We start from the raw sequence: 26,693 nt of genomic DNA on the forward strand, positions 1-26,693 counted from the left end.
TTTAAAGCACTGCATGCAGTGACAGATGTGGGTAAAGTACTTACAACATTGCACCATTGTTAATATGCATAATTTAGCAATAATTAAATATTTTCTCTTGTGGTAAATAACTGTCACAGCTATTTATTTCGATAATTTCCTGCACTGGATTTGCAAGGGAAGGAAGCAAGCTTAGCAGAGTTTTCAGCTTTTTGCAGAGTAAAGTATGTTCTCTACATTGCAGGGCATATCTCTGACAGGTTAAAAATACCAAAAGTGGCTTGTATGCATCACCCATGCTTTGTAAAACCACAGACCAAAAGATACCTACCAGCTTCTTGAAAATCATCAGTTGCATTTGGTAGCAGGAATTACTGTTAACCACTGAGATTTCAATAAAATCACATGAATGTTGGTCTTAAGTTGGGGAAAGTAGAAGAAAACAGATGCTGCTTAGGAAAAACAGAGACCAGTAAAAAACTGTAGCAATGCATGTACTTTTCAATAAAACAACAAGGAATATTGAAATGTGTTTGGTTCTGGTTTAATTTTTTTAAAAATCAGCATTCTATTTTAGACTAGTTTGATAACAATGGCTGATAATTAAATGGCATAATTTTTCATATTGAGAAGAATCAGAAATGCCAAATCAAATTCAAGATTCATATATTCTTATGATCACTGGCCAGAATTTACATTTGCAGGCTCTAAACAATGCATTATTGTATCTAAAAGGTAGATAATAGATAATAGTGTGTCAGTAATCCACAACAAAGGAAAAGAGACAGAATAAAAGCAGAAAAACACCAGGACTGGAGTTACTGAAAATTTATTCGACTTCTCTGAAAAAATATAAACATCTGAAAAATGTATAAAAAACAAAAATAATTGGAATGTAATAATAATCATAAAATCTATCTATGAGCCTCCTGAGTTTTCTTTATAAAGTATGTTATTTTTGTTCTCAAGTGGAAAAGAAATGTAAAAATTTTGTGCAACAAAAAATGAACTTGTTTCCAAACAGCTCCATCACATATTTATTAAAAACCCTTCTAATTCCAACTGTCTCCCAACATTTCCATTTTGAATAAAATTATAGAATTACATGCAAAAAATCGTATGCTGTATTGATTTCTATTAAAATTACATTTCTGCTCTGCGAAGATTTGCATGTCTATACTAAACACTAAGGACCAGAATCTAAAAATGTAAAACTTCGTAGTCCCATCAGCAAACGATCAAGAAGCTGGAATGACAACATAACGTCCAGATGGATCACTGAGAATTGATCCACGTGTTTATGAAGAATGAGTACATTTGTGAACCTGAGCACGTTTGTTTGCTGTAAATCCAGTACAGACTGACGGTCTCCATTTCGGACGCTGGAAACCAGGTGCTGTGAGAACCTCGTCTTCCAGTGAAAATGGGACCAGCTTTCACATTGTACATTTTTTTCTCTTGAAAACATTGTGATGGCTGAGAAAGGGTTGGCAGGGGGAACATGCAGCTGAATACCAAACTGAAAGGTAAAATCCCTGCTGTTAATGTTCAGCACCTAAAACACCAGTTACAAAAATAAGACGTGCCCAAGAGCAGCTGGCCCTGAGGCTAGGGGGCACAGACTGACCCTCAGCCATGGGGCCAAACCCTTCTAGGTTACACAACAGGGAGACTAACCAGCTCTTGGCAACGCCCAGAGGCCACACGGAATTGCTGAATGCAGTCAGGTAATCACCAAAACGTGAGTAGGTGGAGGTGATAACTGAAAAACACACATCTACAGTGTGGGCCAGGAGCCAAAAGATAAGAAAAAAGGGACTGAGGTGTTGTGAAATTATATTTACCATAACTCTCTTTCTTCTAAAGTAATGGTAGCATCACTGCTATCACAGCAGCGTAGCTGTAAACCATTACTCTAGGAGGCCATCTAGGGGAAAGATTTGAAGGGATCACTTTTTTTTTTTATGACCATAAGAAACCTCAGGTGAACTGTAGAGTGTCCCTAGACTTCCTAGAGGACAGCAATCTTCAGGTGTCTGCTGACCATTTTTTTTTTTTTCCCCTAAAGACAATAAAATACTTCACTGAAGGACAATCAAATTTGAGAAGCTGTCAGAGTAGCTTCTACTTTACTGTGAAAGGAAATGCTTGTGTCAAGCTGGGCCAAAGTCTCAGAATAGAAAATTCCCCTCCCCAGTCTGACCAGTACTGCTCCATCATTCCACAGAAGCCAGAAGCCCACAATTGCTGTAATTTGCAAGTATGATATGGAGAAGAACCACTGAAAAACTCCACTGGGGGCTATGTAGTTGCTATGACTGAGTGCGGAGAATCCATAGTTTCAAATTGCTAGAAAAGTGAAAAATAGTGCCTTTCTCATAAATGAAATTTTTTTCTGAGACTTTTTAAGTAGGCTTGAAAATCTCTTACTCAAAGGTTTGAAAACTTCATCAGCAAGTCATAACTTAATATCTCTATTTGCATGCACACATAAAACGAAATGATTTTTTAATCCACAATTATTTACCACTCAAGTGAAAATTATTTCTTTGAAAGTTTTGAACATGCACTAGATGACACATCAGTCTTGAAAAATCTGAAAGCCTCCTTTGTAGTGGATTTTATGTACATACCTCCTCTGAATTTAAAATAACTTTTCTTAATTACACACATATCATAAAAGATAGAGCAACCAAGTAAAAGTATAATATATCTGCAGTTAGTGGAAACGGTAATTGTGTTCTCCTGCATGAGGTTTTCCAAGAGACTCCTAGCTCGCATGGCCATGCCTTTTATTAGAGAAACTAGATGCATGCTGGATATTACCTTTTAAATTCTGTAGTCTATTCAGGGAATCCATCTCCACTATAATTGCACTTTCCTTTATAAGATAAGAAATTATTTTACAGCTCTTCAATATCTGAAGGTATTTTAGGATTAATTTTCTTTGAAAACTCAAATATGATAAATATCACATCCTTGAAAACAGATGCATCTCCAAAATTCTGAAATTAAAGTTAACTGTGAATATGGTCTCGATATTTTAAATTTCTTTAATGAAAGCTATTGAGACTAAAGGTTATTGCAAGGCTAATTGTGCTAGTCTAAGTGCCAGTGAACAGAAATTATAGGGTCATTTATGTTTTATGATCACCTCTTGATTAACGTGCAGGGAGACAAGATGCAGCCACTGTACATCCCCAGTTGTTGAGGGAAAAGGTGATGAAGAGAGTGCTGTCCTTTAAATAAATAAATAAATTCCTCTTTCCTTAATCTTGAAGAAGAAAAGTTTTAAGTACTCTGTGAAATCTTTGTACACAAAATGAATATACAGATGGGATGTACATGCCCTTAGAGGCTAAAAATTGTTTTCATTTTCCTGAGGAAATACACCAAACAGAAGTTTTTTCTTCTGCCATCACTACAGTTGCTTCCCACAATTGTAAAATGTTGCAAAATACTGAGAAAATAGTGGTTATATCTATGCTCATTTTAGGATAAACACAGCACTTGCACTAAGGCTTACTGTAATAACAAATGTATTAGCAATTTTTCCATATTTTTCAATATGAACAATATCTTCAAGAATTTGTACAGCTCTGTAAAATAGAAACATTTAATAGAAAACAAGCACCCAGTTCTTCTATGTTCTTATTATGTTCTACTTGCATTTTATGAAGTCTTTCAACTCTGCAGCCCTATTTCACCTCACCAGATTCCATGTGTATTTCTCCACTCTGAAAGAGCCCTTGCCATCCTTGTGGACTGGTTACTTCCATTGGAATTAATCTGTCTCTCTGGAAAAGCAAGAAAACTGGCAAACAATCTGCATTTTGACTTACAACCTGATCTATGAGAGAAATCATCGGGGTCAAGGATGCTGAAACAGAAGTCTGAAGAGAACCAACACTCACTCATCCGAGAGACCCCCTCACCTTGCAGAGCCGTCTGCTCCTGGGTGTTTTGCCCTGCAGCTCACTCTTCTGCAACACTACGGGATGAGCATGGCAGCATCTAACAGCCACTTTGGAAGTTACAGTAATTATGGAATGTATCAAGTGGAAAGGAATCAGGCTCTGGTGGTCTACCCTTGCTTTCTGTTTGGTGGAGGAGTGGGTGGTTAGCTGATAACTACACTTCTAGTAATGATTTAAACCAGCCACTATAAGCATCGCACTTACGTCAGCTGAATAATATCAAGTCACACATTATTTATAAGCATCACAAAACAAACAAACAAACAAAAAAGCCCCTGTGTCAATGAAAAATAATCACCTGGTTAGGAAGAAGAGACTAATTACAGGTGGACACGGCCTTGCCACAAGTCTTTTAGAGACATTACCCAAGTTTTGCTTTCTATTTGCTCACTTTGATCTGTCCCTAACATAAAAACTTTATGTGCTGGATATCTAAACATGCTGTTAGATATTTTAGAATCGTGTTCAGCAAAACTGTCACGTGCTTAAGCATCACCGTATTTTTCTCTCAAACTCATTTAACACAGAATACTGAAAAACTTCTGACAATAGTTACGTAGCAGCAGCTCAAAGAAAACACAGACCTAGATAACAGACTGTGCTTTTCCTCAAGGAAAAGATTTGAGGTATTTATAAATTGGAAACCAACAGATTGTGTCTTAAAGATTTTCTACGATATGGTAATGTAACTGAAACTGATGCACATACACCATTTCCTGAACAAACTGTTAACGTCACTGTTACCTGTAATATCAGCAATTGAGAGCTCTTTTTCAGTTGTTAGCATCTTAAAAAAAATGCAGCAGTTTGAACTCAAAACCCCTTCAAAACTAAAACACACACCTATATGCAATACGCAATAGGTATAACACACCATGACTGCCAGGATTTCCAGTTCTTGAATCTAAGTATGCATGGTGCACACCTGCAACATTTTATAAATAACAATACACTGACAACAAATCCTGATCTCAGTTAAAAACTCATTTATTAAGATCAATCCAAACCAGCAATTCTAATACTTTACAGTAACAATGTCAATGCATAATTTAAGAAAATTACAGATTTTTCACATCCTTTTCTTCTGTACATTCTTTCTCCTGTGTACGTACTTTACATAGTACCAGTATTCTAGTTTCCCATTGGGATTACAGTACAGACTGAACCACATTTAGTGCAACTTCTTTAGTTCAAAGTGATGAACTCCTTCCTCAAACACTTCATAAACTTCTTCCATAGCGTACATGCCGCTGCCACAAATTCATGAATTGGAAGCATTTTCTTCATATTTCAGGCTCCCACTGAATAAACTGTCCAATTTCAACATAAGAAGTCATCTGATGATCATTAACAATCAAGAAGCTGCACTATACTCTCTAAACATTTTAAATAGTAGGCATGTAGCTCATTTTCTTCTGGCGGTGGAGTAACTATAAGGAAGAAAAAGAAGATTTGAACTTCTAGTTGATTGTTAATACAAAATGATTTTCTCAAAGATCACATCAAATGCCTTGCTAGAATTCATGCTATTTTACCATCTTAACCTCTACATTCCAAGTAGCAAATCAAGTACCAACACTTTATGTTGCAAAGTCTGTTTGTTTCCTTTTCTTTTTCAAGAGGCCAGGTTTTTTAGCAGCTTTCCAAGCTCCTGCTTAGTTGTAATAAATAAAGTGAAAATTGTCTTTTGATTATGTTATGTTACAGTGAGGTCATGCTTTGTTCTTGCCAAAACTTCTCATTGGGTAGGACAAAGTAGGAAATTAAAAATAACAATAGACGTGTTGAAAGATTGCCCCACTTGTACTTAGAAGAACAATCTACCATTTTAGCCCAATTATCACTACAAAGTGATCAAAGCTTTAATAGGGTAGGCTAGTTGAGAGCTTTAATCCAAGAAAATATAGATGACAACTTCACATGACTGTAAACTGTAACAAATACAGTTGTATAAAATCTTTCATACTCAATATTTTGATATTTACATGTTTATGGAATTAAAAATTAATCTTCCAGTCCAGGACTTTATGTTCTAAACCAGCACACAAATAAATAGAGATCAAAGCTACAAGGTGCTAATCTGTAAAAGCTGCGTATTTCTACCTTGTTGATTCACCAAAGTATTACGAAAAGTCTTTTATGAGTGGCAGTTATGCTACAAAGAACAATAAAAACTTATCTATTAACATACTATCGGTATATGAAATGTTGCATTATTGTATTTTTATTGACTGATTTAGCACAGAATAAGTTTGAAAGTACAGTACATTGATAACATCAAGGGATTTGGGTGACAGTACAGGAAGAATTATAATCAGATGTTCTAGTAAAGATATATCTCCTCCTTATCAGGATAGTGACAAAAAGTGTTCAACGTAGACAGAAATTTTGTGGCAATTCTGTTGTCCAAAATACTATTAGAACTCGGTATTATAAGCCCCATCAATTGATAAACCTATCTGAGTACATCTATAGAGCGACGAAAATCAGTAGGAAAACTCATTGGCTTGAAATGAAACATTTGCGTGTTCTTGCAAGATCTTGATGTGAATAACAACCAATAAACCCATTATTAGCTACTGAAGCTCCAGCTACAGACCAGTGTTTGAACATCTTTCAGAATGAATGCTCTTGAGCTGAAGATAGCAACCTATCATATAAAAGCTATTCCAATGACAGTTGTGTTCAGTTACTTGAGCAAAAAACTCCAGCTTTCAGAAAGTCAGCTAGCTTATGGTACAGTATTGTAAGACTGGCACAGTGATCTGTTTGGATCCCTTCTCTGTGGCTGAACACACTGAGGCTGAGCACTAAAGTCAATGCTAAAGGGACAATTTTTCTTATCACTAAATTTAAGAATTAACACAGAAGTGTACTGTGCAAAGAAAGCATTTTGCTGCAAGCACCAAACCTATTGTTACAAACTAACCTTAGCAATTACCTGAGGTCTTATTTGTAATTTGTTAACCAAGAGGCATTTTTCTACATCTGTATTTATAAAGATGCCTAACCGTAAACCATATTACCACTCATGATTTTAGAGACAAAAGTATTCTTTCAAAAACTTGTATCACAACAAAAACTTACTGTGATGATATAAATTCAAACGTATGAATGATCTACCTGATGAAAAAATACAGAATTGGCATTAGTTCGAACTAAGACTTACTTTTCTTCACTGAAGAAAAAGCCTCGTCTATTCTTCTCCTTACTGATGGATTCTTCAACGTCACTTTTGCCTGTAATGCACACAAACACACAAAATACGACAACTTGACTTTCTTCTCCATATGTTCACACTTTAACAGCAAACAACAATAATTCAGCAGAATATGAGATGCAGAAACTTTAGAATTAGCATATGACTGTATCATCACACAGATTGCATTTATATAAGCAGTCACAAATCACAGAGGACAAACTGCTTCCTTACCATGCTGTTCAACTTTCTAGCCTGAGCAGTTATGCGATTAAAGTAATAAAATTGAACTGCTGCTGTAAACGTTACTTTTATTTACTTAAAGGTTACTGTATTGTTTACAGCATTATAAAATTAACATCACTTTTTCAAGTATTTCTCAAATACTAACCTTCTGATAGTTGTGAAGCAAAGCCCAAAGCGAAGCTGCTCCTATTCTCTGAATAGCACAACTATCACTTTCCAAACACGCAGACAGTACTGCAATCGCTTTATCTAATGAGAAAAATAAAAATACTCACCTACATATCATCAAAAGCACAAAAATATATTTATACATTTCAATATTTTGAAGCTTGGAGTACATTTAGTTCTATGACAAGTATTGGTATGGCAGAGGGATTACAGAAAATTTATTATCAGATTAATTAAATTTAAATATGCTCATGAAATTGGCAGACTACAGTGAAAGAAGTGTTAAAAAGCATATAGCAAAACAAAACCAAGCAATGCTAAAAAATTAAGCCATTGGTAATAAAACATTCATGTTATATACAGCCATCAGCTATGCATAGGGACTGAGTAAGCCATGAAACTGTTTTATAACTCCCAGTAGCCACAATTAGAGCCACATCAGGATGGAAATTAAGATGCTTCTATTCTCCTTAGTACTTAGTATGTACGTGATTTGTAACCAATGAGAAATATTTGCCACCCCACTGTAGGTGCCTTAACTTCCTAGCCAGACTCTTCAAGTTTGCTTGTTCACTTCATAATAAAAACTCAAGGATTATGTAACTGAATAATGTATGTCTAATTAAAGCAGCAAATCAGAATCTTAGGAAAAAATGAAAAGCATGGAAACTATGGAAAACCTGCTGAGAACTTACAAAAAAGACAGGAGCATTCTCTCTGCAATTAAATGGGGGAAAAAAACACGCCTTTTACAAACAACTGAGAAAAAAAGTTCTGTGCATGTTGTTACATTAAATATACATGCTATAGTTACAACTTTATTGTCATCAAAAATGTTTTCTGCACATGACAGAACACAAAATAGTTTGTCTCAACATCTGTGACTTGCAGGAGCTAATCAGGCTTTGTTCAGCTGAAAGACAGGAACTTCCATGGTAGAAATATTGTAAAAAATATTTCTAAAGTAAGTTATTTCAAACGGACAGACACAAGCAATCTTTCAACCACCCCTCAAAACACTAGCTGTTTGAGAAAACTTCAGTAATCCTTTCATTCATGATGTGTTACTATAGTCAGACAATTGGTCTCGCAATAAATCTTGGGGTTTCTTTAAACTATTTATTTGCTTTTCCTTTCGCTATATATTCTTATTTTAATTGCTTTTCTGCCAAAATATATGTTCTATAATCACTTCTATGAAAATAATTTTTATAAAAATGCTTTTCTAAATAACAATATTGAGTTCTTGGTCAGTAATCTAAATCGCAATGAAAATACGGTATTTTGGAAGACACAATATTCTTAGAGTAAAACAGCTAGTATACTCTTTAGATACTTACCATTAGCTAATATCTTTGGTTTATTAGTTGGACTAAAACATATGTTATGTAGAATGAGAAGTGCTAGATGTTGGCTGCTCTTGTGTTTGTATTTACACATTTCCACAATCTGGTCTAAAAAACCATTGATCTTCATGATCATCTGCTGTCCATCTTCTCCAAAAGATATGTTCAGTAGCAGCTTTAGCCAAAGAGTAGACACATTACCAGGACTTTTCTGACTTCCTTTTGGTAATGAAAGAGACAAAAAGTTCTGCAGGAAGTTACTCTGTCAGAAGGAAGAAAAACGATGTTAGAATTTATAGTATTCCAAGGTTTGTTCACTGCTGTTTGACCTTCCAATGTGCATCCTTGACCAAAAACTAGTACCAATGTTTCATTTACATATTCCAGGGAACCTATTATTAATCAAGGATTTTTGAAAGAATTACATAGGAAAAGGAATCCACTTCTTGGTTAAAAAGTTAATATGGTAAAATATATTTTCTTCTGTAATAATTTACGCAGTGTAGATACACAAAAATTGACCCAATGCAATATATTTCTTTAAAGGCTTATTCCCACAACTACATAAGCCTTTTGCTTTATACTTTGCATTTCTACCCAAAAATTAGCTAGAAGCAATTTAACTAAATCAATGCACCATTTACCTAATGTATTCTTGATTCCTTATTTATTATTGCTCGTGTTATTAGCAGATGTTAAAGGTATCATAGAATATGTTGAGTTGGAAGCGACTCATCAGGATCTATAGTACCCCCTCCTTCACTGACAGACATAGTAATGTCCTGTATTTTTGTACGCTTTGAAGAAAGAAATCTGTGTGTTGATACAGCATACACTACCGCTTCCCAGTCTCAGGGTTTGCCTCCGCTTTAAGGAGTTTCTGAGCAGGTGAAAATCTATTTCCCTGTTGCGAGAGGGAGATGTTCTAACATAACATTCTTACAATGAAGAAAGTCTTTGACTAAATTATTCCCAACCACACTAACTCTCAACAACACGTACAGGCATGTGGTCAAAAACAAACAATCCAGCATACAAACTCACTGGTTTTCTTCATGTGAATATAATTTTTTTTTTTTAATTAGTAATTCAGCATTGCTTACAATTCTGACAGCAGAGCTCAGGAGAAAGAATGAAGACTAAGTACTATCACACTAGAGGGAAACTCGTGAAACTCTAGTTCACAAGACCAAAAAGATATCAAAAACTCCACAACACAGCAAAAGCCAAAACAATTCACAGAACAGAACAGCTACCACAGAAAAGATCTCAAACTTTTCGTTTCTCTCAAAAAGTTTGAGTATCAGCAACTTTGTAACTGTATGACCAGCTTTTACATAATTAGCACCACAAAAAAAAAAAAAAGTCATATTTCCCCCTGCCTTTTCTAGCAGGTAATTAGGTCCAAGCACAGAACACTGTTAACATAAATTGAAAGAAATTGTTGTAATAACTACACTACTGTGAAAGATGCTGAAAACAAACACAGTTTTTATAATTTCCATTGTCTTAGCTAGTTTTATCACGTCACCACTATAGTTGATTTTCCACATGGTTTGACTTCTAGTCTCAAGGTGCTGAATTTATTTAAACGATCAAAGTTAAATTTAAAAGCAACAGATTATTCAAAGAACATTTGATAGAGTAAGGATCATTCAATATACAAATTAAAAAAGGAAAACACACTACTTACATTTATACAATAAGAATAGATATCTACCTGACAGCCAATTACTGACATGTAGGATATCTTCTCTAAAACTGTAATTTTTATAAAAACTGTTTCAGACAGTATACCTAATGATTTATACAATGTTTAATTTCTTGTTTACTCACACGCAATTTGTTCTACTGTATGCTCACTTTCATGATCCACTAATGATTACTACATATGTGGGTATTAAAAATTGTATACTCCACTGAAACTGAGCGGTTATAAAAAGCTCTAGTAAAAATTAGTGTAGTTCCTTGTGCTGCTTCTGTCCAGACTATGAATATGACTGAATTACATGCTGGAATTAGGGAACAGTAACAACTAAGTGACTAACTGAAGACACAATGGTTTTGACGCCCACAGAAGCAGCTCTATATGATCACAGGACACTCCAAATTGAAATATAAGAGTTTGTTAAAAAGAAAAATGCATCTATCACATTGCTAAAATCAACAACACTATTTACATACCTTCTGAATCACGCCTTTACAGTCATGAGACAGAGCAAGGTTAGCAAGAAGACAAAAGACCACCTGCTGAATTGGGCTGTTATGGTTTGACACTTGGGAAGTGAGTTTCAAGATGTTATGCATTAATGAATTGCCAGCTGCACTTCGTGCAGATGGAAGAGATGATTGTCCACCACTGGCCCAACAAAGTGAAGCACAACCTTAAAGAAATGAAACGTTTATCATACGAGAAATGCACATACACATTAAAAGAAAAAAAAAATCTACAGAAAGAGCAGTTTAACAGCTCAAAGATTGAGATGGGAATTTGAAAGGACTGAGATTTTTTTCCTTTGAACCACAGTGAATGCAATGGGATATGCTTTGAATAGAAATGTGCCTGAATGTGGCAGTTTGCTGGGCTAGGCATCTACTGTCCTATTGTTCTAGAATCTAAGAGGTGATTCTGCTGTTCAAGAGAAGGCATTTCTCCCTCTCAGAAAGTCTCCTTAAAAAATGGAACATTCCATCTAAGGCATTGTACAATTATCTGGCATCAGTAACTGAACTGACCCTCTGAAACTAGTTCAGAAAAAGAGAGAGACCTCTATACATCTGAAAGATTCAGATATAAATCTGAAATTTAATAAATTTCCTAAAGTATTCTTCTGAGAAATAAAAGCGGTCTCCATCTGTCATCACCTTGTACCACAGCAGCATGCAAAAATCCTATGCTACAGAGCTACAAGCTCAAATTAATATCGTGGCAGAGATCAACTAAGTTTCTAACATTATGTTTGTGCATAAATATGCATATGTACTTTATTTAGTGGCATTTGTCATCTGCAACAACAGTTTCTTACATGGCAAGAGTAAATAAACAATTTTTAACTGTTACAAACATCTGCATGCATTTCTTTGTCTGACTACACTAAGAGGAAGTGGTTAATCAGTTCAGAATAGGTAAATTTGGGTCACCTCATAAGCCAACTATTCTAAACATAAAGGAAAAAACACGATTAATCTAAACCCACTTGCCCTTATGAGCAAAGAAAATAAAAATGCAGCCTAGAGTCACTCAGAGTTAAGGAACAAGAAAGACCATTGGAAGTACAGCTTCATTTCCAGTACAACACAGGATATTACATCTTAATTTTATATCCTGTGGTTGGCTAATACAGATTTGATCTTTCTTCAGTCCTTATTAAAAAAAGTCTTTATGAAAAAGAAGCATTGCAAGCTTATTTAAGGTCTGGTGACATTAACTTCAAAAGAGGGTAAAAAAGCTCAGAAACTGTTCAGTTAATATATTTTAACCGTGTTAACTCTTTTACAGGATCCTGACAGGGAGAAATCAACAGATACTTAGATGTCTCTTCAAACCACTAGCAAATCATTATCTGAGTAAATAACCAGGGTGTGGAATAAGACAAATACATACTAGAAAAAAGAACAGATTTCTAGCAATAGGGATAATTGCTCATCAACAGAAATAAAGGGTTTCCTCAAATGAGGATGAGAATCCTTATGAAAAATACACAAATATAAGCTACTGATCCCAATGTATAAATAAATGGAAGAAATTTAATACAGAATTAAATAAGATTATTGAATATTTCAAAATCAGAAAGTTCTCAATAAGGGCTGAAGTACGGATACATTGTTTCCTATGAGAGAACTCCTACAGCAGTATTTCTACAGTGCACTACTCAGTTTGGCAGGGCTTTCAGTGTAACCTTCCAACACAATGGTTTGAATTAAATGCTATCTAATCCTTTAATACAATTGTACTTTTGCTAAATCCAACAGACTGAAACAGGATCTGAACAACTCTTGAATGTATTAAAAACAAAACTTTTGACAGACTTTGATGGACCAGTGCTTTCATACTTTCCTCTTATGGGAGTAATAAACACTTTTTTGCTTTATTATGCTTTTCTGTCTTAATTATTTTGGTTGAATATATTAATGTATTACATCACAGAGTGACTCTCATACCTGCAGGATAGTTTGCAGTGTAGACACAAAGCAAATGCAGAGCTATTTGCATCGAGGAATCGTCTATTAAAAACCATGGCCATAGAGAATGCAGAACAGGAACAAGATGAGCTTTGAGTGCTGCCATCTACAAGAACATGAGGAAGAATTTAAACCACTATACTATTAAATACCTTGAAAATGAAGTATAAACATAGTGAGAAAGGCATATTTTTATCTTAGTGTGTCCCATTAAATTGCTTTAAAAGATTCTATGGAGAGAACTGACACTCTCATTGCCACACTAACGAAATTAACTCTATCCCAGTCAAAACAAATACACTTTTTAACTACTGAGACACATGCAAACAAAAGTAAAGGTTTATTCATTCCAACTATGATTGTTCAAGAGCTCCCTATTCTAAAGTTTTATTCTACTCGCACTAAACTAATTATTGAAGCTCAGAAAGCATGGAAATAGAATAGTGTAGTTCTACAGAGAAAACAATAGAAAACTTCAGGTATCAACAGCAACCTCATTCTCTCCTCCAAGCAACTGTCTCTGCAGATCCCTGATCAAAACAAGAAAAATATTCTATAATAATCTTATCTAAGATTATGGCACAACCAAGTTATAGGGGCCTTAGGGATAACAGATGGCTTATTCAGGCCCATAATTTACATGATGCTTAATATACAAAAAGGATGCTAACACATACTCTCAACAGGAAGGTCTGGAAATATTGTGGTTCCACCACTGCATTTGCTAAAACTAGCACAAGTTCTATTACAAAGACAAGATAAATTAAACTGTGAAAGAGAAAATGGAAATGAACTTGTGACAGGTATCAGCAATAAGAAAAAGGAAGAGTAGCGATCAGAGAGAAAGAATACAGAAATAATGAAAAACAGTAACGTAGTATTTTCTCCATGGAAAACAAAAAACAAGTAGGCAGAAGAAGTGAAGTAGAGAAGAAAATTGAAAAGCACAGGGAAAGAGACAAAGAATGTGAAATGAATAGAAGAAATTCAAAAACAAGATTCTGAGTAAGAAAAATGATGAAAAAATCAAGATGAAAACAAAATTGTGCTACGCAGGATTAGTGTAATTTAACTCAAAGAAAAGTAAACGGCAAATTATTTCTTAGGGTTTTTTTGTTTGTTTGTTTGTTTGTTTTTTCTGGTCTTTCAGAAAGGGAAAGGAGAAAAGGAGAGAGGAATAAGGAGAGGAAACTACTTTCCTAGATCTGAAGTGTATCTCTGATGCACCTTTCTTGTTGCCCCACACTTTTCTACACATCCATTTTTCACGTTATAAGCTTTGAAAATTGGAATTATTGATTTAAGCAAAGCAGAAGTGGGTATAAATGATGACAGCCATTTGAAACCTTTTGGAGACGATGTTTCAATATGAACATAGAGTTCCTAATGCACGAATGAAACATTCCTAGGAGGTGGGAATAATAATGAAATTTGAAGTATTTCTTGTCATTAATATCAAGCTTAAATTTAGCCTGCTTGGAAATAGTTTCAAAGTAGAAAAAAAATTATGATCTTCATTCACTAACTGAATGTGTTCACATTATTTCAGTATAAGAATACTTACTTTGCATTCTTCGTTTTGAAAGAGGCAGTTTCTGAGGAGCTGCATAGAACACCTTAATTGCTTGATAATGTTATCCTCCTATCCAAAGAAAAAATATTTGAAGATTTTCAACATAAGACCAGAATTAATTTTGTACAACAAGGAAAGACATTCCAAAGGAGAGGTGCAAATCTTAGGCATCAACGTTTGGGTCACATCTCCTCAGCAGAGTTTCCTTCTGTTACCAGGTAGGATTCATCTCCACTAGCATTAAACACGTATACTAAAGACATTTATAACACGTTACTTGGAGTCATCCTCATCACTCTTTATAACCCACAGATACTATTTCTAGGGGCACTGATATCCATAACGTAGAGCTTCATTTCTCTTACAACTAATGAGGAATGGGTGGGAACACTTGCTGGTTATTTGTTCCATCCTAAAGCAGACATCTAAAACTAGTCAAACAAATCACTCTCTAGAAGCATTATTTTTCTTTCTTGGCTAAAAACAATGATAAACTACCTCTGTCTTGCAGATCTCTACAATTGGTCAGATCAATCCATCCTTGTATTCCTGGTGTCTTAGTTCCCTATCCTTAATAACGGAAATAGCTTCCAACCTGGTAACAATATTACAAAGATAAACACAGACCTTTGGACAATGAGGTACTATACTGAGATTCAGGTATACAAGTAAACAAAAAAATCTATCTTCAACAATAGTGCTGTGATACTAAAAGGCTAGAGATAGCTGACCTAACTTCTATAAGGTTGACATACTAAACCCCTTCTGAAAGTTGATCAAATTCCAATAAGCTTGTTCACCACAGGAGACTATTTCTGTTTTATCAAGCATAAAGGAACAAAAATATAAAATAGGATTCATGCTTAATCTCAAACAAGGTGAAGCAACAATGTTTGCTTATAAATCATATCATGTACCGTTGATGACATTTAGAGATGAAGTAAAAGTCTATCTCAAAAAAGTTAATGAAAGTCAAGCGTAGTAGATGAAAAAGAAGTCATCATTACAAATGCATTTTATGACTGGTTTGTCTCATTTTTAGCTAAATAAAATGCTAACTCTAAGATGTTCCTTCAATAAATACAAATGTTCCTTTAACAAATACAAATAGCACTAATCCTATAAAAAGCCACAAGCTACAACTTCTACTTAATGTGTGAACTTCTAGGAGGTTGAAAAAGTTATAGACTATGTTGATGGCACTGTTTCTATTTATTTATTTATTTTAGGATATCTTGACTTTTACTAAGATATTATTTTGAGGGTTATTTTTTGAAAGCTTGGCTATTTGTGAATAATTTTCATGCCCTTGGTTAGCATCAGAGTAATTATTATGAAAGAAAAGGAATATCAGGCAAAATACTTCAGCTGCCCTGAGAACGGAGCTAGGTCAAACACATTTTTCCCAGAAGTTAAAAGAAAAGAAAAAGGAAAGTAGCTCTGATAACTGTTGTGCCTTGAAGTTGGCTGAGGGGCATCTTTGTGAATTATCAGCTAAATCTGAGTATGCAAGCAACATCTTAGCCTCTGTCACATGAAACTAGATTGCTTGTCGTTATGCACCACATATGATGAACAGCACGCTTACCTATGATTTAGCAACCTACTCTCCCAGCTCAGCAGGGAAATCTGGCACAAAGTCTTCTGCAAATTTCTTTCAAAGAATTATTAATCATACACAGTCTTTCTGACCTTTCTCAGAGGCTCCTTTCCTTCAATTTCTTTCCAGTTTTAAATTCCTTCTACATTTAGCAGAGGAGCAAATGTCCCCAGCTTCTCCCTTCTCAACCCAAGAAATATGAAGAACCAGATGACTTAAACGTTACTGGACATATCCAAGACAGGGCACCTTTCAGCCTCCTCTCCTTGAAGAAGGGATAATAAATGTGTTTAGGAGATATCCAGAAAAAACATTGTAGGCTTCAAATGTCAGGGTCAAACTCAAATTCTTTTAAGAGCTCATTGTTATAAAACACAGTTCCACACTCTCACAAATGAAGGCTAACGTCTGTTTGTGCCAAGGCCTCAGAGAAAAATACTGTTGAGCTCAAACAATGCAGAAATATCCTGCAGGAGGATGTTTTTTCTGCAATTTCTGCTTTATGTGGGAGTGGACAAGATATCAAACTTGACAGCAGAGATTATTTAGTTATTTTAAACTAAAACCGGGTAGGTTTAGGCTGGATATAAGGAAGAAATTCTTTACAATGAGGGTTGTGAAACACTGGAACGGGTTGCCCAGAGAGGTAGTGGAGGCCCCATCCCTGGAAACATTCAAGACCAGGTTGGGCAGGGCTCTGAGCAACCTGATCTAGTTAGTGGTGTCCCTGCTCGCTGCGGGGGGGTTGGACTAGATGACTTCTAGGGGTCCCTTCAGACCCAAAACTTTCTATGATTCTATGATTGTCCGTATTTTAGTAATTCTCTTAGATGAAAGTGGTAGAAAACAAGCAGATTGCAACAAAAATCTTAAGAAACTGTTGTATGATGGTAAGAAATAATCTATGTCTAGATGTGGTAAGGAAGAGCTGGGTGATGTGAAAGTCTGGAACTGAATGGGAGGTTAAAAAAAAAAGCCTAGACAAAGAAACTGTGAATGAAGGGAAGAAACCGGGAGTACAGGCAGTGGAAGGACCACAGGTATGAGGTTAAACACAAAAGCTCTGATGAGCAGTTAAAGCCAGGGACAATTGAGTCTAATGACAAGAGACAGAGACGTCCAGATCAAATATGCAGGAGGACAGAAAAAGAATTAGAATTGAAAGCCAGATAATATGAGAATGTAGAGAGTAAAAGATTATGACTTACATGCGCAAGCAGACTGGAACTGGTTTTAGGGTGGGAGGGAAACTGACTGATACGGGAACCAAAAAAAGAAAAATGGCTAGCACTGGTTGAAAGACATTAAGAAAGAAAACCTGAGAAACAGAAAAACTATTATTGTGGAAACAAGATGGTAAAAATTAGCTGGATTGGACAGGACCAGGAAGTTAAGGCTGAACGTGCAACTATCTTTGAAAATAATACAGTACTCTTAGATACTGTTGTAGGCTAAATAAATATCATAAATTGCCAGCACTGATAGGTGACAAATGGATGAACGTGTACGAGAGTGAATGTCCGAAACCGAACTTTTGAACTTGCAGTCAGAAGCCTGCTAGCTGCTGGTTTCAACCAGAATTGGCTAGTTGCTAATTCTGATAACCTGGAGTAAAACTGGGAAGTCCTGAATCCTCCAGTTAATGCAAAGACCTGAGACAGAACCACTAATTCAGAGGCTGATCATGTGTTGTACTTCATACATAGATTATTCAGATCAGGTAAATAGGAGCTTAGAGTTATGGAAAGAAAAGCTGGTGGTGAAAAGAAGGATACTTGAAAAAAAATTGGTCTCAGAAAAAGAAACGGGCGCAAAAATAAGAATGCAAAGATCCTGGCTGGAGCAACAAACTTGCACATGGGAGGAGATCCTGAAGACAAACACTAGCGCATGCCCAGGGGCTTTGGCCAGTAACACCCAAGACTGGTAACTAAGTAGCTGCAAAGCACGAACTGATGTGATTTTCTGCCTGACCTTCCTGAACCAGCAGTCATCGCCATGTTGGTAAAGGAAGTTGAGACCTCGTGAACAGAACTCTAGGTGGGATAGTAAGTGTATGAGATAATCAAGTTGGTAAAAGCTCAAAATCATTGAAGCCCCAGTATCCAGATCCACTACAAGTTGTCATTAACTCTGTCTCACCAATGACAGATACCAACAGTATCCGCCTCAACAAAAAAAAAACCAAAACTAACAACAAAGGGCTGGAAAGTGTCTTATCACATCAGTCTTGTTTTTTATAGTTACCTTTTTTTTCTGTGTTTTCCCAGGCTTTAGGGAATACAAATTCAGCTGCGCATGAATGTGCTTCATGTCTTCTATGCAGCTGCCTATCAGGTCAACTGGAAGACAAAAAATACTGACATTTAGGAGTTCCTTCACAATCAAAAATATTTTATGAAATGTAAAACATCTTTCTTCCAATTATCTTGATTACTGTTACCCTCCCTGAACAGAGATTTAAGGATGCAGATGTCCAAATTCTCTGAGTTCATAATACATTGTAATCTTCTTTGTATCAGGAAGTAACTAACAGTCTCCGAGATGGAGTGCATTTAGTTGAATGATCTCAAGAAGCAAGACTACATTTGAGTCTTCTTGCAGCAGAGTCCTGTGAGAGAAATGCTGAAAGGAAGGACTGATAAGATGGAGAGAGGAGGATGACTTGGGAGGAAGATGATATCAACTCATAAATCTTCAACGATGCTGCCTAGAAGACTGAAGCTTCAAGAGAGGTTAGGGATAGCGTTTGTCTTACCCAACTCTTCCCTAAGCAGCAGGTGAGGGGTTTATGAATCATGTAACACAAATTTTGAAATGCTCACCTTCCAAAGCACATTTCTGGGCACTTTTACTGACAGCTAACAGAGACAGTAATGCATTCGTAGCAACTTCTTTCAGCACATCCTTTGAAGATTTTCTTTCACAGACCTACAAATGATGCATTTTCATTACCAAAATGAAAAATTAACCATATTAAAAGTAGTATTCATATCTATAAATATGTTGTCATAGTCTACATTTTCATTTGGATGATTCATTACTGTATTTCTATCCAGAGTTCTCCCTCTCTACATCCATGTTTATAGCCTGTCTGCATTGAAATATTTCATTGTTTTTTCCTAATTCAAATGTTTTGGGTTTTTTTTGTTTGGGTTTTTTTTTGCTCCTAAGCCCACTTCTCTTACTTTTTTCTTAACACTCTACCTTTCTAAAGCCTAGATTCCCAACTCTGGCATTCCAGACCTTTCCTAACATTCAGGTTTGCTATCGCAGACAATTCACTGACATGCTTTTAGTGCAATCTCACATTCCTTCAACACAATGATGAAGACGAGACATTAAATATCAGTGAAATTCTTTAAAATAAAAACATCATTGACACATGGATATTTTTTTTATATACTCTTCCAACCAGAGAAAAGTGGTAGTTTATCTGATTTTTGTGAGAGTCACTATATTTCTAATAACATAATCCCTGTGCTTTCAAAGGAATATTTATTTGGAGACATATAACAAGATAGTTGAAAGATGAGGAGCTGTCTGTGCTTTATATGTTATCCACTCAATAACTTTGCCCATCCAGCAATTTTCCCTAAAATATCGTTCCAATACTGACATCCAATATAACAGAAAATGGTATGCACTGTAATCAGAAGAATATAGTAAGACAAGAACTGCTGCTGCATCATAGTAGGAAAAAACCCCCATATTTTAAAGTTAGCCAAAAATACAACATCTTAAGAAAAATCTAATACTTCATCCAGAAATCTCAGGAGTACCAAGCCACAGGACCTCACAGAGATTACACCTCTACGTATATCACATATATCACCTTTTATTTGCTTTAGTCCTCCAGCTAGTAATTGCCTAAGAAAGCTATCAACTTTCAATATGCAATAAAATATCAATGCATGCTCTAGGGTTATAAATTATTGAAGCATTCACTGTAACCAGGACTGAAAAGTCAAGGGATGAACACTAACAAATAAATAGCTTGGGAAAAAAAAAAACCCAAACAACTCTCATTGATAAGGACCACTAATACCAAATTAAAGCAGCCAAGCATGGACTGGGTTCCGCATTTACAGCTAACAAAAAATTTTCACATTTAGACTACATTGGTTATATATATATATATATATATATATATATATATATATAGGTTGTATTAGATCCAAAGTGAAATCTCAAAGCTATGACCTACACAAGGATGTTCTAAGTTAATTCACTATTTTTCTGTACTGATAGGTGGTGATTTCTTTTCAAATTAAAGAATTTAGAAGTTTGAGTAGTTAAAAATATAAAAAGCTTAAAGTTTAAACTCGATGTTAATTTATGCAAGCCAGGAAAATAAAAAAAAGTTAAGTTCGTTCAATCCTGCATAACCTAAAATGTAGATTTTGTGATTTATCCACTCAAAGGCTTTTGCCCTATTAAGTTGCTACCTGTTTTTATTTTTTCTTAGTATTTAGGAATATTTTAATATTTAAAAACACATTTCCCTGTCAGTCTCTTGGGTATTTTCCTATTACTAAGTATCATAGAATCATAGAAAGTTTTGGGTCGGAAGGGACCCCTAGAGGTCATCTAGTCCAACCCCCTCGCAGCGAGCAGGGACACCACTAACTAGATCAGGTTGCTCAGAGCCCTGTCCAACCTGGTCTTGAATGTTTCCAGGGATGGGGCCTCCACTGCCTCTCTGGGCAACCTGTTCCAGTGTTTCACCACCCTCATTGTAAAGAATTTCTTCCTTATATCCAGCCTAAATCTACCCTGTTTCAGTTTAAAACCATTACCCCTCGTCCCGTCACTGTTGTCTCTACTAAAAAGATTGTCCTCATCTTTCCTATAGGCTCCCTTCAGGTACTGAAAGGCTGCAATCAGGTCTCCCCGCAGCCTTCTCTTCTCCAGGCTGAACAAGCCCAACTCTCTCAGCCTGTCCTCATAGGAGAGGTGCTCCAGCCCTCGGATCATTTTTGTAGCCCTCCTTTGGACCTGCTCCAACAGTTCCATGTCCTTCTTGTGCTGAGGGTTCCAGAGCTGAACGCAGTATTCCAGGTGAGGTCTCACCAGAGCAGAGTAGAGGGGCAGAATCACCTCTCTCGACCTGCTGGCCACGCTTCTCTTGATGCAGCCCAGGACACGGTTGGCCCTCTGGGCTGCCAGCGCACATTGCCGGCTCATGTCCAGCCTTTCATCTATCAGTACCCCCAAGTCCCTCTCAGCAGGGCTGCTCTCGATCCTTTCATCCCCCAGCCTGTATTGATAGCGGGGATTACCCCGACCCAGGTGTAGGACCTTGCACTTGGCCTTGTTGAACCTCATGAGGTTCACACAGACCCACCTCTCCAGCTTGTCCAGGTCCCTCTGGATGGCATCCCGTCCTTCTGGTGTCTCGACTGTACCACTCAGCTTGGTGTCATCTGCAAACTTGCTGAGGGTACACTCGATGTCGCTGTCCATGTCATTGATAAATATATTGAACAGCACCGGTCCCAGTACGGACCCCTGAGGGACTCCACTCATCACTGGTCTCCATTCGGATATTGAGCCATTGACCACTACCCTTTGACTGCGACCATCCAGCCAATTCCTTATCCACCAAACAGTCCACCCATCAAATCCATATAATGGGGTTGATTAGAACTGATTAAATAGCTAAGGTGAGTTGTCCTATATTTACATCTTTTTCAAAAGTTTTAATTTCATCTTATTATTTTCTAAACTTTATCTTAAAAACCAGCAAAATTCCATTCTTTCTTGAAGCACGCTCCTTTATGCATTTTTTCCCTTACTCTGCAATCAAGAATTGCAGTTTATAATCAAAAAGAAAATTTATGTCAATGGTAGGGAATACTTAATTAATAATTAATTGATTAACTACTGTTTGTAGAATAGAAAAAATAACTCCATGTAAACTCACATTGCATTCTGCCAGCAGATTCTATAATTTCAAACTACTGCTATTAAAGTATTAAAATGAGAATAGACACTTTTCATTCTTTTTTGAAATTAAGATCCATAATAAATTTAAAATGTCCCATAAATCAACAGCAGATCTAGCCATGTTAGTCTGCTCCTAGTGTAAGTTAGTTGAAAGGGTTATCACAGCCTTCCTAAAACATTGTAAATTTTATATCTAGAAAAAAAAGGTAGGCCTTACATTTAAGACTTTATGTATGGATTATGGTTTCCTTATCACTTTTACTTCTGATCTTGAAAACATGTATACAAGGGTTAAAGTTCACCTACAGGAAAGCACGAGAAGCTTTCGAAGTCAGCATGTGCATTTACTAAATTGGTTGTATGCAATAATGCATACTAATTTAGGACCTGGTCTGCTAATATTCACACCTGCAGACCGGGACCTAAGTTAGCATTTCCCATAGCATAGCACCTGTTCTGTAGATTTTATGTAATTAGGAGGAGATGGCCGATTGTTTGAAAACTCTCTCTCACCCTTTTCTATGTTAGTCATTTATTTGCTTGAGTGCTTCTCTTGAAGAAAGATCAGATTTTAATCTTTTGGGTTGTTTTTGGTTTGCTGTGTTTTTTTAATAGCTTACTTTACATCCTATGGGCTCCTCTTGCAACTGCCTCCCAATGACCACCACGGTGGGGGCGGGGGGAGCAAATCAATATATGCACTTTGCTCTAAAAAATGGAAGCTGTTTCCTAATTCTGTTCTCCTCTTTTGGGAATCATAGCCGTTTATATCCCTTTCATATATTATAAAGCCTCAGACAGCACAGGTTATCTTTTGAGCTCTTTTAAGAACAAAATGTAATGTCCATCTACATGTCTGAACAGTTAAAGAGCAAGTTAAAAGCTGGTATCTCTTACGATACTCAAACTATGTCATAGTGTCTGATGTAGTTTCATTGGCCTGGCTGCAGTTAATTCCTCATTGTATAGACTTTTTCTGCTGTCAACATAAGAATCATCACTTCTTGCTGCTAAAGACTGGTAATCAGCTATGTATACTTGTATGAAAATAGAGGAACGTGACTTACAACACAACATGTCTTTGTCTAACATACTTTCACACAATCCCATTTTTTGTACCAGAGACAAGGAGTTCAGTTTTAGGCACATACATAGCATTAAATACAAAAAACTAGCAGGACATTTAGCAAATTATGCGATTCCAATGAAGTGCCCTTGTTCTGCTGTCAGAGTCTCTGAAAATCATGTCCTCACAGGAAATCTCCATGCACTGAAATTACCTGAAATTAGTTGCCAAAGTGACACGGAATTCTAGTTTTAGTGGCCTATACAGTGACACCAAGAAAGATCCTCTTAGGAAGTTTCTCCTCCCTGTAAGACACCAGGTTTTCAGTGGACAGAACACTATGGCCCAATAAATGCTACAGAGCCACAGTGGCTCAGACAGCATTATTTTGGTCACCCCATCCAATATGTACTAATACATGTTGAAAAAATACTGTTTTACACAGCAAAACAGCACTAAATATGATTTTTATTAAAAAAATAATTACAAGACACTGACTCCAGAACATCAGAAATCATAAACTACGTTACGTTATATGAAAAGTGTGTCTTTCAATCACTATACTTCTAATTACGGATCACTATTACTGTTACAGTGACAAACTGTACATAATTTAAAGGATGGTAAGTGTATAGCTAAAAGAACCAATTTGTGAGGGAAAATACATTAGACAAATTTCACCTATAACTTTTCTTATTACTAAATAATGGAAGTTGTTTTTTCAGTCTGTAAATAAGTGACAGGCGTACATATAGAGGAGGTAAAAGAATCATTTAGGAGAGTATATAAAAAAATAAATAAGGATAATGAGATTACATTAAGAAAGACAGAATATTCAGAATAAGTATCTAGAAAAAATATCTTGTAACCAATACATATCATGTCAGGCAACAAGTTCCTAAAAGAATGAGTGAAAATATGCTACCTGGTCCATTTAAAACTAGCTTGGAAAATACACTAATACATGCTCCTTAAGTGCAACAATACTGACCTTACACTATCAGGGAATGAACTAGAAGGCTTAATGATTCGTTTTGGTTCACAATTTTTACAAAGACAGCTGTTAAGAACAACAATGCTGTCATTTACAATGGGGATAAGTATGTCTCAAACCTTCAAAATCTCATTAAATGTTTGGAAAAGTAGGAAAAAAGCGCCTATCAGTATTTGGCCAAATACATTCTATCTGTGTATCACCTTCTCCACACAAGATTTCATAATGTGCTGTTGCAGCATAATTGCCTTGCAAGGCACTTCCTAGAAGTTACTTCTTTGCAACTGTTCCAGCTTATTACATGAATTTAAAAAATGAATGTAATAGATGTCTCCAATTAAAGATGTCTTGGTTCGTAACTGGAAACAATTGATTTTTCATTAGGTAACTACATTCCTTTTTAACAAAATACAAAAATGCAAAAATATATCCTGCAATCACATTGTCAAATTTTAAATACCTGAATAATTAATGCAGTAAGTTGAGTTACTGATGCCTGGCATCCTTCAACGTGATCCAGAAGAAAGCTAGTAGCTGGCTTCTGACATATACTCTGTTTATCTTGGAGCTGTCTTCTTCCTTCCTCACTCAAAAGGACCGAGAGGAACCGTAAACTAGCCGTATATAAAGCAGGATATGTGGTTGACAGATGAATACAATCACAAATGGTATCTGAAACATTAAACAGAAAAATAAAAATTTTTATATTTCATTCTCAATAAAGCTTTGGAGCTCAGAAAGACTTATTACAGAAAGTGTGTGAGCCAAGAAGCAGTTATACCTGTTCACCGCACAATGAATTCTACAAATTCTATGCATTTGATGAGTCTTTAAAAAAACCTTAGAAAGAAAAGTTTGAGTTTTATAGATCTGAATTAATTAATTGCTCTGAACTGATTTGACTGCAAAACAAAAAAGCAATTTCCATTTGCTAAATCACTCATTTGTTCGACAACTTTCTGAACTCTCCGCATTTTATTCAACAGCTTACATTATAATACCAACAGTACCAATCAGCTGCTTTATGTGCAATTGGATTTGGATTCACCAGATCACTTCACATGCACCTGGCTGAAATCACAAGCCTGAATGGACTATGCTCATACTTCAGTACTGAAACATGTCAGAGGAACTTGGTGACCTAAGAGCCCTGACTAGCCAAGTAACTAATGAAGGAATCATTAAAACCCAACCAAACAAAACCCTGTGTAATAATCTTGAATTCCTATATCTCTTATCTGCCCTCAAAACTTTGCTTTCCTTTTATGCAAGATATAAAAAAGAAAAAAAAAAATACCATAAGAGTTAAAAAAGAAAGTGCCAATGGATCACTTCAGGCTTTCCTCACAGGTGCTGTATTTCATTAAGGTTTACAACTAGAATCACTAACCCATATATGCAAACAAAACTTGTGAATTTATCTGGCAGTTCAAAAGTTAGTCTGATGCTTTAAGAAAGAGTTATAAAAATCCAATTAAGGGAGAATGTCAGTCAAGCTCTGGACACATTTGGTTTTCATTCTGGATATGCCATTGTTAATTACTTAAAAGCATTTAAACAGGAATGCCTCTTTCTATTTGTTTATTTATTTTATTAGTTGCTAGGTTCAAACACATTCAGGAACAGTTATTACCAATTATTGCTGTACAATGATTTGCCAGGGCTGCTGTGACAGCTGGAAAAGACACTTGGCCACTCTTCCACAATAATGTAGCTAGAAGGTTGAAAAAGTCTACCCATGTTTCATGAAGTACAGATATTAACTCGGTATCTGCAAAGATAATATAGAAAAAAAAAAATCACACATGCACAAACCTGGATAAATAAGCCTAACAACAACTGCCAATTTAAATGAAGGTGGTATGTAAAAGACCACTTGCTCTGTCTGGCTATGCTGGAAACAAAGTTCTACATTACCTAACCCATCTTTGGAGCTAATGGCAAGAACTGTGAAGGTATTTCCCAAGAGAGGTTTCAACAATTCATCCTGGATCACAAGCTGAGAGTCCACCAATAAACATGATTTCAGAAGCCTGGACACAGATGAGAAGTATTGAAGTAGTAATAACACCTGTTAAACAGTTTAAAGAAGATATGAAAAAAAGCCATATATTTGCACCTTCCACATTTTTTTAATTTAAATATTTGCATTACCTCAACTGATTCATAACATTTTGAATTAATATACACCACTTCAAAGAAACAATAGGATACAAATTAAAAATTGTTCTCCCAATCTTTACTGTAGAAGATGAAACAGAATTTCTAGTCTGGAAACACATGTGTGAAATCAATTTTCTAGTAACACAGAACAAAGTTCCTTGTGAGAAAGTCATGACTTTCATTATATGTACAGCATCATATTCTCTGAAAGCTCACAAAGAAAAACATAAAAACAGTCATTAATATTCATG

General features: G+C 35.8%; 1 protein-coding gene across 5 annotated transcripts in view; it reads right to left on the bottom strand.

Moving 5' to 3' along the window:
- Positions 1 to 4,932: 4,932 nt before the first annotated feature.
- The window catches only part of RTTN (rotatin), a 100,503-nt gene continuing 78,742 nt past the window's right edge, over positions 4,933 to 26,693 (bottom strand). For all 5 annotated transcript variants that reach the window (XM_075416546.1, XM_075416545.1, XM_075416544.1 and 2 more), the window contains 12 exons: positions 26,197 to 26,350; positions 25,913 to 26,050; positions 24,740 to 24,951; positions 19,096 to 19,201; positions 18,518 to 18,612; positions 14,662 to 14,739; positions 13,077 to 13,203; positions 11,100 to 11,299; positions 8,910 to 9,177; positions 7,547 to 7,650; positions 7,126 to 7,195; positions 4,933 to 5,386 (listed from right to left, as the gene is read on the bottom strand). In XM_075416546.1, coding sequence (XP_075272661.1) covers positions 5,304 to 5,386; positions 7,126 to 7,195; positions 7,547 to 7,650; positions 8,910 to 9,177; positions 11,100 to 11,299; positions 13,077 to 13,203; positions 14,662 to 14,739; positions 18,518 to 18,612; positions 19,096 to 19,201; positions 24,740 to 24,951; positions 25,913 to 26,050; positions 26,197 to 26,350 — 1,635 coding nt within the window. In that variant the 3' untranslated portion in view covers positions 4,933 to 5,303. The remainder of the gene's footprint in view (positions 5,387 to 7,125; positions 7,196 to 7,546; positions 7,651 to 8,909; positions 9,178 to 11,099; positions 11,300 to 13,076; positions 13,204 to 14,661; positions 14,740 to 18,517; positions 18,613 to 19,095; positions 19,202 to 24,739; positions 24,952 to 25,912; positions 26,051 to 26,196; positions 26,351 to 26,693) is intronic.

Source organism: Opisthocomus hoazin, chromosome 3, assembly GCF_030867145.1.
Source record: "Opisthocomus hoazin isolate bOpiHoa1 chromosome 3, bOpiHoa1.hap1, whole genome shotgun sequence".
Taxonomy (NCBI): Eukaryota; Metazoa; Chordata; class Aves; order Opisthocomiformes; family Opisthocomidae; genus Opisthocomus; species Opisthocomus hoazin.